Here is an 18,304-nt window from a genome sequence, read left to right as displayed (position 1 = left end):
GTTTTCACTGATACAGTTTCCCTTTGGAGTGAGAGAGAACCTGCCTGTTACTCATACTTTCTTGTTATTCATTTATTTTCATATTTCATTATTCTTTCAATATTTTTAAGTCCTCATGGGCAAACTCATTCAGTGATTTCCTTAAGTCTTAGTTATCCTCAATAGAACTTAATTACAATGGGAGAGAAAATGCAGCGGAAAAGAGACATGATATAAAACAAGAGTCATGGAATTAAGTGATTAGGGTTCTATTCCTGGCTCTGCCTCTTCACAGGTTATCAGACCTGGAAAAAAATCACTCAGTCCCTCTGTCTCAGTTTCACCATTTGTGAAATGAGAGAACTGGACTACGTTAATGAGTTTCAATTTTTTTTTAACTTCACTCTTATTTAGTAATATATTGTTTATGGCAACACAGTACACAAACCCACCTCTCAACTGAAATAAAGACTCAAGAAACAATACTTCCTGTTACTGTTTGCAATGAACTTGATTTCTACATGTTTTCTTTATTTTGGAAATATACCGTATGTGACCAATTACATTGGTTTTATTATCACTAATAGGTCATGGCCTGTATGAAGCTTAGAAAAAAGCAGATAGGGCTGGATGCAGTGGCTCACACCTGTAATCCCAACACTGAGAGGCCAAGATGGGAAGATCCCTTGAGGCCAGGAGTTCAAGACCAGCCTAGGCAATGTGAGGAGATCCCATCTCTACAAAAAATTTAAAAATTAGCCTGTTGTGGTGGCTCATGCCCATGGTCCAATCTACTGGGGAGGCTGAAATGGGATGATGCCCTGAGCCCAGGAGGTCAAGGCTACAGTGAGGCTTGATCATACCACTGCACTCCAGTCTGGGTGACAGAGTAAAACCCTGTCTCAAAAAAAAAAAAAAAAAAAAAAGAATGAGATTATTTTAGCGTAGGCATTTCTATTTTATTAATTACAAGTTTAAGGTGTCATGACATGTGTTCCTGTGATAATATTATTACTTCATTGTTGAAAACATCTTAAAAAGAGTGGAAAGGGGAAATGTTTTACTTTTCTATGTTTATATTTAAAGCAGGTCATCACATTGACTACTCAGCTTTTCGTTTAAAAGGAAATACCTGAAAGTACTATTAGTAACTTGCAAGTAGAATGATTGAAGTCAGTTGTTGAATGATGACACATTCTTGAAAACAATTCTGATGCCATCTCTTTCTCTGTTCCTGGGTTGGAATTTATAACCTAGGGAGATTGTAAATAATAAAAATAATGATAAGCCAGTGTTGGAACCTTGAACCTGGACATATTAATGCTACAAATAAGGCAGGTTACATTCTCATAGTGGCAAGTGAGTATATAATTTTTAGGAGGTACAGGCTAGTGGGATTCCCCTGACCTGTCTTAACAGGAACAAACTCACCATGTTGACCATGCATTAGGCAAATGTGCAGTTATCTGGCTGGCAGGACATGATATTTCTGGCCTAGACACTCTTGTCCGTCTAACTGAGCAGCACTGGCATCTGTCCAGATACTTAAGCCAAGAACCTGGAAGTCACCCTTGGTACCACTCTTTGCTACAGTGCCTATATCCAAATCCTGTTGTTTTTATCCTCTCTTTTGTCTCTAGTGCATTCACATTTCTCTGCCTTCATCACCACCTTAGCCCATGACACTGTATGCTCCTTTCTGAACTATAAAATCATCTCCCAATCTGCCTACTCCATTTACTCTTTCCTCTTCCCTATCTGTTCTCTTGACTCAGTGCTCTTTTTGAACTGGAAATCTGGTTATGTTACCTTTTGATGGCTTCCCTCTGCTTTTAGAAAGAAGACAGATAGACTCCAGGTCATTTGCATGGTCCCATAATCTGGCCCTGGCCCCGTCAGGCCTCACCTGTGCCTCCCTTCTTCTTCCCCTGCTGCAGCCTGACTGGCTGAGCCTCACTCCTTGTACTCTTCTGCTGCCACCATCAGTGGGCTTTTGCCACTGCTGTCATCCTGTGCTCCCCTCTACTTCCCTTGCCTACCTAATTCACTCCTATTTATCTTTCAGATCATAGTCCTAGTGTCACTCTATGACAGCAAGGAGTAGGTCAGTTTTTGTTTACCATTGTATCCTGCTCACTGCTTAGTATATCACACAAGCTTAGTGAATGATAATAATAAAGATAATAATAATACCATCTTATATAGTGCCTATTCTTTTCAACACTCTTCTGACTGCCTAATATATATACTAACTGATTTAATTATGAGAACAGCCCTATGTGGGAGATATTATTGTTATCCCCATTTTAAAGATAAGATAAGATACATAGGAGGTTAAAGGGTTTACTCAAAGCCTTGTAACTAGTAAATGGTGGTACAGAGATTTGAACTCAGACAGATTGGAAGCAGGGTGACTGGTCTCAATCACGGAACTAAATTACCTTTCTCAGGCTTGGTAATTGAATATAGGAATATATACTGAGTTTAACTTTCTGTTGTAATTTCTTTCATTTGTATAATTGAAAAAGTGTTGTACATTATAGAAGGTTAAGTATTTTATAGCCTCACATATCAAATAGTGATGTTCATTTATTTACTACATAAGGTGCCAGATGCCTTACATTATCTCAGTTAATCCTCACAACAGCCATGCAATATGGGTCATAAATTCCAATTTTATGAGTGAAGAATTCAGAGACACGGAGGCAGAGCCTAAAATCTTAATCTGGTCTCAAAACCCATGCTATTTTATATTTTTCCTTGTTGTGTAGAAGATATAGGACTTAATCTGGGATTGCTAGGATATGTAGAATTTAAATGAGAGAAAAATGTTGAGCATTAAAAATAAATAGAAATTTATAAATTATACCAGTTAATGAAAATAAATCTTATTTTACAAAGCAACAAAACATAAAATATTGAAGAACTTAAAAGAAATGTTTGAATGACATATCTTTATTAAGGATTCATAAAGAAGATTTGAATAAACAGACTCTATGTTATCAAATGGAGGCTTAGTATTATAGCTATGTTATGTCTTTCATAATAAATTTTAAAATTTATATGACTAATAAAAGTTCTAACTTTTGAACTGGTTTAATTAGGTCTAAAGACTATTAGTGAGACTAATCAGAAATTTTTAAAAAAGTATGATAGAGTACACCATGAACCAATGGTATAACATACAAACATAATAATCATAAAAATGTAGCATTGGCATATTAAGAGAAAAATGACCTAGAGCAGAAAATCCAGATAGGTGTTCAAGAATATATAAGAATTTGATATGTTAAAAGTAATGTTATATAAATTATTTGGGAAAGGAATACACATGTAATAAATAACACTGGAAGAATTGGTTCACAATTTGGAAAATGTAAAGTTAGGATCCTTATCTTAACCCAAATATTACACTGACTATAACAAAAGAATTAATTGCAAAAATATGAATCTATTGAATCACTACAGATTAGACAAGAATCTTAATGAAAGATTAAGGGACAAGATTAAAAACCATGCTTTTCTATAATATAGGGGAATTCTCATTATAGTTGAAGTGAATATAACATATCATCACGTTAAAGTATATCACTTTAAAGAGGCAAAGAGAGAAATGTTGTAAGACACCAATATACAAATGGTCATTAAGATGGGAGGCTAATAGATTTTTTTTTTTAAATTTTCTTCTTTCTACACTTTTATTTTCCACATTTCTAATATGAATATGTATTACTTTTGTAATTTAAAAAATAGACTATAATTTTAAAAGGTAAATCCTGAGCCAAGTCATAGGGTCTGAAATGACTATAACATATTGTGGTGGTGGAGCATTAGAAGTCCTATCTGCTGAAGTGGGAATTTTGGTGCCCAAATTGGAATTGTATGGGGAGGAGTGTCTTCAATATGCCTTGAAAAGATAAACATTAACTATGATATATCAAGTTATATACATTATTTTAAATCAAAACTTGTCTCTCATGTGTATGATCTAGTATAATTATGTAGAAAAATGCAAATAATTGAATTTAATCAAACAGGCTTTTCTTTGTTCAGGGACTTAGGAATATATCTATGAAATAATTTGCTTTTCTGAAAGTCTTTCTTTTAAACTGGTTGTTTTGCCTGAAGATACACTCTTAATCTTATTTGCCACTTACCTTAGGTTTTCCAGTGTTTTAGAAACCCTGGGGCATTGCATGGAAATTTTTAATACCTGAAGGGGACACCTGGCACCTGCCTGAAGCACTTTCTATTTCCTGCCAGGCACAAAGGAGAGATGTTATTGTAAGCTGATCTAGAGCTCTTCAGTGGTTGATTTACAAGTGTCTCCTCATGTGTCCTCAGGCAGCTAAGAGTCTTCAGTTTTTGCTGCTACATTTAAATTACAGAAGAAGACAGAGAGCAGGTGATTCTCAGCAAAGGGCCCTTATCTTCTAATTTTCTCTGCCCTTTGTAAATAGGTAAGATAGTGGCTCAAATTAGTTCATTAGTCCAACACATCTGTTTCTACAGGTCCTTGATGGAGCCAGCTGAAGACTCCACAAAGCAGAATCTTGAGTGTGAAACTCTCTTTTGAGCTTGATGTTATATTTTAAGAAAAATCATATAGAGGCATAGACTCAGACACACTACCTTCCAAGGCTAAAATACTTTAGTCATTTGTATAAATATAAATATATAAGCTTTATTAGCATTGGCCTTTATCACAAATGTCCGGTCCTTTTGCTTGGGAATTTCAGCCATTTTATGCCAATTTTTTCATAAGTGGATGGCTGAAATTCACAAGAAGTTTTTTTTTGTTTAACAGTTCAGAAAATGCTTAAAATGTAATAGAAAGTTTTTTCCTTTTAAATGTATTTCAACATAAGTATTGACATTTTTGTTAGTATTTGTTAATACATATGGTCAACATTTCTGTAAAAGTTTATATTTTATAATATTTTTGACTCCTGTTTCACTGTTGTCTTTAAAGATTAACACGAGTGCATGAACGCATTACACGTAGAGAACCTGCAGTTGCAGTTAATTTAAGAGACAAGTTAATCATTGGTCTAGTTGATGTAAGTGAATGGGGAGTTTGGAGAAGTAGAAGATAACCCTGAACTGGAAGAATCAAAGGAAATTTCACGGAGGAGAAGGAAGAGTAGTAATGGCAGAGGTTTTGAGTCATGTAGACCTGATTTTAAATTAGCATTTACTGCCATGACTTTGCAATCTTGGGTAAATTATTTGACTTTTTGAATCTCAGTTCTTCTATTTGTACAAGAGGAGTAGTAATAATTTAGAATTAGAGGGATACTATTTGTGAAGTGCCCTTACCATTTAAATTATTTGTATCGTTCCTCTTCCCTTTCACTTCTCTGACTTTGTTTTCCGTAATTGATTCCTTAGGGCAGTGTATCAGAAAAGAAGAGACCTAAAAACTTCTCTTTTTTGAGGAACCAGATTTGGTCAATGGCTCTAAATCTAAGAATAATGAAAATGTGGTGACACAGTGAACCAAAACTCTGAATGCAGGGAAAAATTAATCCAGGTTGACATTTGCTATTTTTGTTAGTGTAGAATTTGCGGGTCTCAGCAGTAGCCCAGTTACAGGATAATTGATACTGTTTAGGAGAATTGGGTTTAGTGGTTTTGTTCAGTCACACTTACTTGAAGATTACTTAAATCATCTTCAAGTGATCTTAGAGAGTATAAGGAGGAAGCAGTTAGAAATAAGAGAACATGCCTTAGAATCCAGGATTTCAGAGCTGGAGGGGCCCTGACAGAGCATCTTGTTCAGTTCTCTAATTTTTACTGAGAAGTAACCAAAAACCAGAGAGATCATGTTTTGTCCAGGGCCACAAAGTTAATTGGTTGTGGTGTTAGAACTGGAATGCAAGTCTGGTTTCTCAGGCCATTGGTTTTACTGCAACACTGCATAAGGTGCACTATTCCAACATAGCTTCTTCAGTTATACCAGTGTTGCAAATAAATGATCAACCACGTTATTGTTATGTGATTACTTTAAACATTTGGGCCTTTTATTCTTTTATAATTAAACATCTCTATAAACTCTATACTATATTAGAGGATATAATGAATAGCACCGAACATTAAAAATCAGTCCTTTTAATTGAGGTCTTGATGCTCTTAGGGAGATATCATTAATCAAACCTTCACCTGATTTTTCAAACTGGTCATGGTGCCAATTTTCTAGTACCTAGCATCAGAACCTTGAGTTGTTCTTTGCCTCCTGACTTTTGCTGCCATATTTAATCAGATACTTAGATTCTGTCAATTTGGCATCTAAAACATATTTTCTGTCATTCCTTTGTTTTCATTTCCCTGGGTCATCCTGTTTCCACTTTCTGCATAACCTGCCTCCCAACTCATCTCTACCTTCAACCTATGCTTGCTTCAATTAATTTTACACATTATTTTCAGCAATAATTTTAAATATTGATCATAGTTCTCCATTTCAAGTGAACAATATTCAGTATTTAAGCCTAGTATTTAAGATGCTGTATGATCTAATCTAGGCTAAGTTTGGGAAGAAAATCATTAAATATTAACTAATTTGAAGTGACATCTCCCCTGAGGCTTGGAAACATCTAGGCAAGGAATGAAGAGAGTAAACAGCTGAATAAAGGCCTGCATTTGGAGATCTTATGTAATGTTCAAGGACCTAAGAGTGGAGCAGATGAAGCTGAGGGATGAGGGACCCCATTACAGAGGTCCCTAAGAGCAGCAATGTCAGCTGAAGGCCCAGGATTAGTGACGTGGTTCAGGAAGGTGTCCAAGGCCAATCGCTTTCTAAGCTGTCCAGCTGGGACCTGGATCCAGGTCTAACTGACTGATCCTCTCTCTCCCCTAGCCAGCTGCTTCTATCAGTCATTTCACCTGTCTGTCTCATCTCAGGGTACATGTTTTCATCTGTCTTCAGTACGGGAGGTGCATACTTTCATGTGCGGATCCTAGTGCTCTGGAGATAGTCCTGTATAATTGAAAATGCTTGTATTTCTACCTTATGTTCCCCCTATTTTGTCCTGGAACCCAAATCATTTTAAATTCAGAAAAAAAAAAGATCTACTTGTCAGCTTGATAGCAGTTACTCTTTAGCGTGCGATGTGCTTCTTGGCATGGTTTTCACGGATTTAAAAGTCACTGCACTATGCAGTTACAATGTATCTGTGTCACATTGGGAAAAGCACAATGTAAAGTATGATAGTCTTGTTCCTGGTTATCAATAGGCAGAGAAGCTCCTATGAAATTCAGAATGACTTTTAAATCTGGGCCTAGATGCATAAATGTATTTATTCATAGCAGGTTCACAGATTCCCTTCTTTCTCTTTGCTGTTCTCTCCGCAGCAACTCCAAGAAACTGACTGAATTATTTAAAACAGTTGCTTCATAATTCAGAAAAATTCAGGGAGAAACTTTAACAAATACTTCTTAATCTACAAATTTAGATTGTTGGATTATTTATACTCCAAGCTGAGACGGTTGTAAGAAAAAGGCAACAAATCAGATGTTTGATTTCCCAGGAATTAAGCAACTGGTATGACTTCCATTTGTTTTTTACTTGGATTGACCAACTGCTTATTGGACTATCATTGCATTGATGTTAGAAGTTTTGTATGCCTAATTTCAGGACAATTAAATTAGCCTTCTGACATTTTAGCTTAGAAAACTGAACTCTATCCTGAGAAATGGGAAATTCTTAGAAAGCAATGCTTTGCAACCACAATGCATCAAAGAGTCTGAAATTTCTCTTAGATTCATCTTAGGAACTTACATTGTAACATATACAATGTTTTGCCAACTTAAGCCAATTTGCCTTTTTTTTACTGAAAAGGAACAAAACCCAAGAATATACACCACAAACTGTGAAAGTCCTTAACTAAAGTACGTGTGATATTTCTTAGACCAGTAAGAATTTATTATTTTCTGGGAACCTGAGATCTAATCACAAGATTTAGATTTCATTAATGAAGATGTAAAACAATCTTCCTATAAAATTTAAGAGGCTGAATTCCTGTCTCACCATGCAAACACTTTGCTCTATGTTGTTAATTTTAAGCTATACACTAGAACACATCACAACTCTACAATTGGTGATATTTAAAATGGTTAGCTGACATACAGCCTTTGACAACATTTAGCACTTTATAGCAATACATTAACACTAACTTTAGAAACTATAGCATAATGAAATTTTACAGCCAATTAGGTTGATGAGTCACTGTCAGCTTCCTAAACTCCCCTTTTAGATGAATGAGAGAATCAAATATAGGAAGTGAGGAGCAAATTCTAGCTGCTGTAAAATCTTAAGTGTCATCATGAGGTTGAAGTGTTAAGGAACAGAAAAATACGTTGTCTAAACAGCCTGAAAAGAAATAAAATGATTCACTTTTAAGTTTAGAAATGGTAATAGTGTTCAGTCTTTCAGTTTGTCACCATATGCTTACGTTGATTTATGGGGAGAGTTTTACAGTGTTTATTGATTCACATGTGGTACCAGTTACTAGGCAGACTTCTGAATTCTTTAAAAGAACAAAAATGTACAAAGTTGGAATATATTTAATCGTCAAAATAATTGGAGTTTATAACTAGAAAAAATGATTTGAATAGTGAAAATTTAAATATGTTTATTTAATAAGATTATGTGTATTTGATTATTCATTTAGACCTATTGTATATAAAGTTGAATTTTTAGTTTGATTTTTTGGTAGGGACAGGGTCTCACTATGCTGCCCAGGCTGGTCTTGAACTCCTGACATCAAGCAATCCTCCCACCTCAGCTTTTCAAAATATTGAGATTACAGCTGTGAGCCACCACACCAGGTTGTTTATTCTTTAAGAAATGCTGAGGCAGAGTATATCTATTAAATTGGAGCATGTCAATTACAATTTATCAGGAAATTCTTGAACACTGAGGAGTATCTCTATGGATTGACAGGGAGGTTGCACTTGCATTAAAATACAATGATAATATATTAAATTGATAATATGTAATATAAAGTAAAATAATATATTGAGGTTGCACTGGCACTAAAATAAACTGATAATATATTAAATCAAGAACATTTTAGGATAGATTAAGTTTAAAACTATAAAACTGTCACACATGTCTAGCTGTTACATGAATTTCATAGGTTTTAAAAAATTTCCAAATTCCTTAATGTTCTTGTGGTCATTGCTTCATTTGAAACCATTTGGCTTAGGCATTTTCTGCCAGTTCTATGCCCACTCTCCACCCTTCACCCTGCAGTAATGGAAATATGGAAATCCTCCCTTTTCTTTAAAGCCCACAAAATTAAAAAAAATCGATTAAAAGCCAATAATATTTACAAAAGAGGTGTGTGAGGGGTGTGTGTGTGTGTGTGTGTGTATATATATATATGTCTGCAGCAGAGGGATTTACAAAGCAGCAATACAAACAACGTGGAATGTTAGATTTCCCTCTGCCATTATTGTACCTTGGGTGCAAGCCTTTCTCTGTGTTGCTCCATCCTCCTTTCCCTCATCTCTGTATCTTTTTCTTCCTACTGCCTTCTATTTTCTGTTTCCACCCTCTCATGAGGAACACATTCAATTCCTTACACTTTCTTATTTACAGATCTTTCGTGTCTTTCTGGCTTCTACTCTTGTCATCAGCTCTAGGCCTCCCTGTGTGTCTAAGGACACGGTGGAAGCTTTGAAATGCATGAGTATTGGGATTTGTGTTCTTTGACTCTTCATCTAGTAAGAAAAGGGGAATAATTTGATTAGATTTTCTTTGGGTTGTGCATATCATGAAAGAATTATTAATTTCATACTTCAATACCATAAAACTCTCTAAACAATAGATCTATAGAGGTATTTTTGAGGATTGCTGTATGGAAGAGCAGAAATTTCCTAAAGCTGGCCCACAGACTTAGCTGGTTGCACCAGAATCTCCTAGTGAGTTGTTGAAATGACAGATCCTTTATGTCCCAGGTAGGAAGATTCTGACCCAGCAAGTCTGGGGTGGTGCTAAGAAATCTGTACTTAAGGAGAGAACCAAGTGTGGAAACAACCGCCCTGAACCTCATTGTCTTCATTTTCTGTTTTCAAGTGCAGTGATGCAAAATAAATGAAACACAGGGATATCCATCCAGACCTAGGGACTGATCCTCAAAGTCGTTATTTAGTCTTCTCTCTGAAATTTCCTCGTCACTTACCTCTTTGTTCATAAGCAAGTATCCTGGTTTTTCCAGGGCTCTTCACATTTTGATCCTAGGTCCTTAGAACCCCCTCAGTCCTGGACTAACAAGAGTGGATAGTCACCAGACTAGAATCTATAAGAAAATAATAGCATCTATTTGGTTGCTGTAACCATCTTTCAATATTTATTTATGAATGCTCTACTTTGTGGTTAAAGCCATGGGAGAGAAATTTTAGGCAGAAGTGGAAACGGTTGTTTTCACAGGAAACTTGATGAGAGATTCTGGGAACAAGCAGTGTTGTCCTAAGACTCAGGAGACAAAAGTATAACCTAGAGATAGGGAGAGAACATAGTCCCCATGTCTTGTGGATCTTAGCTTAGATCATGCAGCTAAAGTAGGTTGAAGGAGACAATATACCTTTTGAGAAGTAGTCTTCCCTGTCTTTTTGTGCTTGCAAACTTGCAAAATATCAGTAGGATATTTTAGGGAATCTCCTACAGAGATAGCCTCGTTTTACATATATTGTTTGATATGGAAGCAGGAGACTACATAGAGATATGGTAGGCCATTGGAAATATGGGACTATACACTTAGACAGCAAGAAAGATTTGGAAAACTAATTTTCCAAAAAGCTAATTTCCAAAATGAATTAAACTAATTATTAAAAATTGATCTAATGTTCTGGACTCTGTAGCTAACATTTTATAGTCCCATTTATATTTCTAGACTGTAGAAATTTTAGTAGTTGACAAAATTGACAATGAGCAGATTCTGAGGTTGGGGATGAAGAAACTCAGCCTTGGAGAATGAAAAGTTGAGACATGAGAAAAATCAGAAAACCCATGCCAAACAGGGAGGAGCAGAATTCAGCATCATGACAGACCACAGAGACCAGAATACCAACCAAGAGCATCTAAAAGAACAGTGTCACAAGTGATTAAGACCAAAGGAAAACAAAACAATAATTGGATGAATAAAATAAACTGACCACTATTTTGTTTAGGAAAAAAACCACAGGTTTTCAGAGTGTAAATATCCAAATATAAACCACTTTAATTCAACTCTCTAAATATATATGTTATATGCATTGGTGTTTAGAAAACAAATACGTGTTGAACATAAGTACAATTTATTCAAGGTTAGTAACATCCATGGAAAGTTGAAAATACTTGCTTTTGTCTAAGTGTTACCAGTTGTGTAAGGGTTGGTGATGGATGGAGGAGTGATAGGAGATCACTTTTTGTTCCCTTAATAAACTCTTGATGTCCCTTTCATAATTTTTCTTGCATGCCCAACATTCTTGCCATCTACCAAACTTTTCTGTGAATTGAGAGAATATTGGGCTTGCAGTCTGAGACCTATGAATGCTTCCCAAACCTGCCCTATGTACCCCATGTGATTATAACCTCCATGAGTTTCAGTTTCCTTGCTTTCAAAACGATAATGTTGGATCATAGTTGAGCTCTCATTTATATTTCATTTAAAATATATGTCTATTCTGTATTAAATTATAAACACCAACCTAAAAGTAATCTCCAGTGCCAATTATCAGCCCTAAATATGCCCAAACACAGGTACATTTATTCTGAGTGACATTCATTTTGAGGTGCCTGCACCTTTTTAATAGAAATTCTAAATAGAAAACTGAGTTCAAAAAGAAAACAAATTGAATGATCATTGTAAAGATAACTAGGGTCACTTAAGGGAGTATTGTCATATGATAATTACAAAAAGGCTCCCAAATAGAGCACATTCAAAATTATAACTGATTTGGTGGGTGGTGAAAGACCTTGCTTTGGGCCACTAATTAAATGACACTCCTGGAGCTGAGATAGATGACAAGAATGACACACTACACATTTTGCATAAAAGATCAAGCCACTACCAAAGCGTTATGTAATTACTAGAATGCACAATATAATAGGACTCAATAAGGTAGAAATAACGATAATGAAACTATACATCTTTTATTTACTTCATATCTTTTTGTTGCTAATGAAATAGTTTTACTCTTTCTAAATAAACTCAATATCCAGTTTAAAACCTGACTCAGTAAGTATAGAATTAATCAGAAGTGAAATCAAATAGTTGTGTCTCATTAAGTGTCCTCAAATGATGGAAATCTTAGCTCTAATGCCGTCTTTTCTTGGAATCTAATGTCAACTGATGTTTTTATCTTTTATTTTGCAGGGCTGGAGCGAATTGCTCGGGATTCATCTTATGAACAGGAAGGAAAGGTCCAATTTGTAATTGATGCAGTATATTCCATGGCTTACGCCCTGCACAATATGCACAAAGATCTCTGCCCTGGATACATTGGCCTTTGTCCACGAATGAGTACCATTGATGGGAAAGAGCTACTTGGTTATATTCGGGCTGTAAATTTTAATGGTAAGTTACAACGTGTGTGTGTGTGTGTCTAAGTACTTTAAAAGCAACAGGGTATGTTTTTCCTCCTATATATAGAAGATACTCAGGCAGAGTGGAAAACACAGAATTAGAAGCAGTTCTCTTCTTTGATCATAAGTGTGAGTTTTCCACCTGCTTTTACATCTCAAACATATTTTATGCTACCATTAATCTATGCGTGAAGGAAGCAAAAGTTTAAAATAAGCCTCTATCAATCAAAATGTTCTAGTTAAATATCACTATTGAAGAGATCACTTAGAAGGCTTGAAAACCATTGACACTAGATTATATTTCTTTGAAAGTGTTTTGTTCATGCTGTTATTAGAGAAGAGATTGTAGACATTTTGTTTCGAAATGGATTCTAAGCTTTTGAAACAGTAAGCTGACTTGAAGAAAATGGCTGATTTGGGGTTGCTATATATTTATACTCAAAGAGGGTTCAGTTTCTGTGTTTTCCGTTTCCTTGTATTTTTCTCAATGACTCAGTCATTTGGAAGCAAAGGGATGCACACAATGTAGACAGGATTTTTATACTGTAAAAGCAGAAATGTTGTTTCTGTGACTGCCACAAGAAACTGATACAGAATATACTGGATTCATAGTATTTGATTGAGAATAGCCCAACTACCTGTCTGAAGTGATGGAATTATTGAATGCTGCCATTCTTTCATGAGAGTTGCAATGGTTGTTGCCCACGACTTTGATCATTATTTTCAAATGAAATGATAGAATGCTCTGAGCTGCCTAATACTTTTGGTTTGGCTTTAATCCATACAATGGACATGCCTTGAGACACACACAGCACTGCACCGTCTATCATAACACACTCCAGTGACCTCAGCTGCCAGCATTTCTCAGAAAAGCACAAGGTCATCTTCAATTTAGAATTCAAGTGGAAACTTTTTTTTCTTTTTTTTTTTTTTTTTTTGCATTTTTTTGCATTTTTCCTTTAAAGGCAACCTAAGACAGAATTTGGTTTAAATTCAACACACATTGTCTGTGGCAGAATATTTGTGAAGCATTACATAACATTAATCTTTTTGTTGGGAATATGAATACTAACGGGAGTTTGAAAATAATTTTTATGCAATTATGAAATTGACCAAAAGAGGAATGTTGCAATACAAGGTTGTTTATGATAACCTGAGGTTGGGGAACTCTTCGTTTATCTAATATTGCTAGTTAAGAGGTGGGAAGAATAACGCAGATGTGTGAAGTTTCCATAGAACTGAAGCTCACCTCCAGAAGACAGGGAAATCTTTTAAAGAAGCATTAAAGAAAGCATTTTAAAGGCATTTGTCTTTTATCTTAACCATAGATCAAAATCTAACCCTTCCTTGATGACTTCAATTATTATAATTATTATACCATCCTGTAATATAATGATCCTATTAAAGACAGTTAAAGAATATCTTAATGTAATGGCTATTAAGAGGATTTGCCTCTAGACTCCAATGAATGATCTTTGAGCTCTGTCCACTTTTTACAGTGGATTTTTTTTTTTTTCTCATTATCAAAGTGTTTCTGATGCTGTTGCTGTGCTTGTTTTTAGGACAGGTGCTGATGATACATTACTGGGGACAATAGACAAAACGTTCATGGCACTTAGAGTTTCCTGGAGAACTTAGGTATTAATCAAATAAGCAAACAAAAATATAATTATGTAATCTGCAATGAGTGCTGAAAAGGGAGATATTCTGGTTTTAGAGTTTATAATAGTGGACATTTCCCTAATATAGGGATTTAGGAGCAGATGAAATCTGAAGGGAGTAGGTGTCTCAGATAAGGGCAGAGCAATAGGCTGGGCCATGTAGACCATGTGAGGTCTTATAGGCCATTATTAAGGTTTATTCTTCATCTTGAAAGCAACAAGAACCTATTGGAGCATAATAGAAGGTTATTAATGCTAACCTTATAGCATTATAAGTTAATATAATATTAACTTATAATATAAGTTGTCTAATATAAGGTTACGTATATCTCAGATGAGGGTTATGGAAAATAAATAAATCTTAGTATATGAACTTAAAAGACAATCTCTGTTGAGCTCTTTGGAGATTGATTTTGCTGGACTTGAGACTTGATTGTGTTCCAGTAGCTGATAATACAGGATAAGAGACCTGAAGATAAGCAAATGATCATAAAATACATAATTCTGTTGATTTTCAGTAATTTCCAGGATATTCATCACATTTTAATTTTATTATTGACTTATATATTAATGTTCATTCTGTTTATGATAAAAATGACACACACAGCTGTTTAAATAGAAGTACACCATCAAAACTACTAAAGGAGGAAGAAACAAATATGGTAAGCAGAATAAAAGATGAAATCATTAACTTTGAGCTTCTTAAGCAATCAAAGCATAAAGGGATTGACAATGTGATTTATAATTTTCATTATATGATAGAAGCAAGCCTACCTATTTTTCAAGAGAGAACAAATTTTCTTGGAAATTATTTCCAAAAGAAAGGTGTCATATGCTACTTTGACAGCCAAATGAGCAATGTTATTTAACAAAATTTTACAGCAAAAGCAGAAGTCTTCTCTGGCTGTTTTGCATTTGTACCCACAATCAAAGTTAAAAAATGATGTAACTCTCGTAACCCTGAAAGTATATTTCATTAAGGGTGTTTTCAAGGAGGAAGATAATCATCCTTGATTTAGATTTATAACTCTTTTGAACCCTGATGATACGGGGATGTACCATACTCTGAAGAATAAATGAAGAACATCTCCCTTATACTCTAGTTTTAAGACTCTATCTTCAAAAATATCCTACTCAGAAATCTAACATTTAACAGATTGCTGTTAAAAAACAAGAACTGTTGGCTTGAAGAGATTGGCATAGCTCTGGCCGGTCCACTTCCTTAGTCTTGCTTACTGGTCTCGGAAGTACCTTGAAGAGTCCCAGTGGCTCTATGAAGCACACATACAATCTACAGACTCACATACATATCATTGCTCTTTGCAGGGAATTAATAGCAGCTGGAAGTAGAGTTTTGGTGCTTTTGTTAGCTGTTAGGAACCTAGAAAACAGCTATGTTATGTTGTTAATTGGAAACCAGATGAGTTGGTTATGGTGGTGATAGCTGGTGTTCTCACCTGGTGGGATAGCTGTCCCACCTCCCTAACACCAAAAGTGCAAGGAAGACATTGGCCAAAACAAGGTTTACCCAGGATCAATTTTTAATTTTCTGAAGAACCCAGATGTGCTTGACTAGAACCAGAGCTGCTTATTATACACAACAAAAAATAGTATATATTAGAAGATTTTTAGCCTAGCTATTGCCAGTTGTCAAATAATGAGCTTTATAAGACAACTGCCAAGTTTGTACAGTGTGGCCTTCTCGATTATCTGCCAGGATCAGTGAACTACAAAATGTACTCTCAAGGAATTAAAAAAAATTGACCCATTTGATGGAATTACTTAGTAATGCCCATTTAAAATTGAATAGTGGCTATCCCAAAGTATAATTTTTGTACAGATAAAATTATTGTTAAATTAGTTCTTTTTTACATAATTAGATATCAGGATACATTTCTTTGTATGCTCCTTTTTAGTTTGAGATAGTAAAACCATGTTATCAGTGTGGAGGAAGATTCTGCTTCCAGTTTATAGGAGCAGGAGGTGAAGTAGCCAGGTACTGGAAGCTCATCAGATGATTGGTATAAAATTAAAGAGAACTGTTGGTCTGTTAAAATTTAATCTTGCTCACATTGTAACCAGGTGTGTGGTATGCTTACTTAAGCAATGGTTTAAAGATATTTAAAAGATTGTGCTTCTTCCAGTGTATCATCTAATTCACAAAGCAAAGAATATATTCGAATTTAGAGTGATAAACAACTAGTATTTCAGGCCAAAATTATTTCATAAAAAATAACTAAAGCTGGAATATTCAAACTACTGAACTGTAGAGTGCTAATTAGCATCAGAGACATAAGCTACAATGGTGGTTTAATTGAATGTAATCACTGAAACTGATTTTTTTAAGTCACTGAAAAAAGGTACCTGAACCATCTTCTGCGTCTGTATTTTAAGCACATTCTGAATCATAGTGTATCCAGAATCACTGATGTTTCCCTTACAGGTTTTCTTAACATCTTCTGTCTACTTGGGAAGCCAGAGGGAAAAGACTTTCTTTTAGGGTTACTTTTATTGCTGCTATCTGAACAAAATGTTATTTCTATAATTTTTAAACCCTAAGATTTATCAAAAAATACAGAGAAAAGGAGGTCAGATATTTTAGGAACTTGTCAATTCCTTACTCCAGACTGATCTATAGGCAATACAATATTAATTTTGTACATCTTGTATAGAATCAAAGGTGTTTCTGTTACTATGAGAACTATATTTATCATAAAGAAAGTGTTGGATAGAATTTCAGAGCTATCTCCCTACTTCCTTGCCCTATAGCTGAACTCATGTCAGGGCAGGTCAAGCACAGTGGCATATTAATTGTAATTGTTTGATTGTATATAACCAACCAACTTGAGAAGCCAACTAAAACTTGCTTAATTCAGCTAAAATGAGGAATTTGTGCATGTGCATCAGGAAACCCCATAGCAGAACAGAAACAAGTATAAAGAAAGAACTGGTCCTAAGAAATAAAAACCTATAAGGAAAAAAAAAGGATCTCTGTCTGTCTGTCTGTCTGCTTTATCTGTTTCTCTTTATATTGGTTTTCTCTTCTAGGTTCACAGGGTAGCAGATGGTCTCCATTTCTAGGGTTTAGCTATTCTTTGTTTAAGACACCTGTCAAAACTAACGTTTTAAAAGTCTCAATTGCAACTTCTTGGAAGCTTTAATCTCATTAGCCAAACTTAGGTTGTATGTCAGATCTATTCCAGATTATCTGTACAGGAGGAAGTAGTACAAACTTGGTTGTCACAGACCACTCCCTATAGATAAAAGAGACATTTAGAAAGTTTCTATAAGTGCCTTATGGGGAAAGCTTAAGCAGGGAGGTAGAAACCTGAGAGAGGGGGTGATGCCTAGGTATCTGAATCTCATTGTTTCTTTCGGTGGATGAGTTTGCATTAGTCTGAGGGAGACAGGAATCAAGTAGAATCTGTGATAATTGGAGAGAAGAGTCAACTTTGGAATTTTGTAATGCAAACTCTTGTATTGGGGTTGAATTATCTGACACCAAGAGGAAGGAAGCAGCTTCCCTAAACTCAGCAGTGAGTTGTGATCTAAATATTTCAGTGCTCAATATTCCAAGGATAATATGGAAATATTTGTTAGATTGTAAAGATCAGTACAGAGATTGAAGTTATCAGCATCTTCTTTCCTTTAGAAAACTTATTGATTTCAAAGAGTTAATGCAAAATATCCAAATATACAATTTCGAGAGTCTCTGAACACTATAGTCTGATTCTGAAGGAAATTTATTAGCATAAAATACCTTTAAGCTATCTGAAAGGAATAATTATAGTTTAACATTAGAAATTATACTATAATCATGCTAATAGGTCAAATAAGACAATAATAAACATTTGATAAGATTATGTAAAGTCATATGATAAAATAATTAGCCTAAGTTATGTTATAAATACAAAACAAACTAGAAATTGACCAAATACTTAACACATAAAGCACATCTTTCTTAGTCTATAGCTGATTGTATATTTATAGTTATTCTTATCAAAGAGATGGATTAAACCTATTACCATAATTATTAATATTCTATCAATTTTAACCAATGTGGTAAACGTGAAACAAAAATGACAAGGATTATTAC

The 18,304-nt window shown here is 34.9% G+C and overlaps 1 protein-coding gene across 3 annotated transcripts in view; it reads left to right on the top strand.

The window, feature by feature from the left end:
• Window positions 1–18,304, top strand: part of GRM8 (glutamate metabotropic receptor 8) — an 863,233-nt gene that overhangs the window by 496,033 nt on the left and 348,896 nt on the right. For all 3 annotated transcript variants that reach the window (XM_017873818.1, XM_017873820.1, XM_017873819.1), the window contains exon 7: window positions 12,339–12,539. In XM_017873818.1, coding sequence (XP_017729307.1) covers window positions 12,339–12,539 — 201 coding nt within the window. The remainder of the gene's footprint in view (window positions 1–12,338; window positions 12,540–18,304) is intronic.

Source organism: Rhinopithecus bieti, unplaced genomic scaffold, assembly GCF_001698545.2.
Source record: "Rhinopithecus bieti isolate Rb0 unplaced genomic scaffold, ASM169854v2 scaffold_7683, whole genome shotgun sequence".
In the NCBI taxonomy this organism is placed as follows: domain Eukaryota; kingdom Metazoa; phylum Chordata; class Mammalia; order Primates; family Cercopithecidae; genus Rhinopithecus; species Rhinopithecus bieti.
This window is presented reverse-complemented; position numbering and strand designations above follow the sequence as displayed.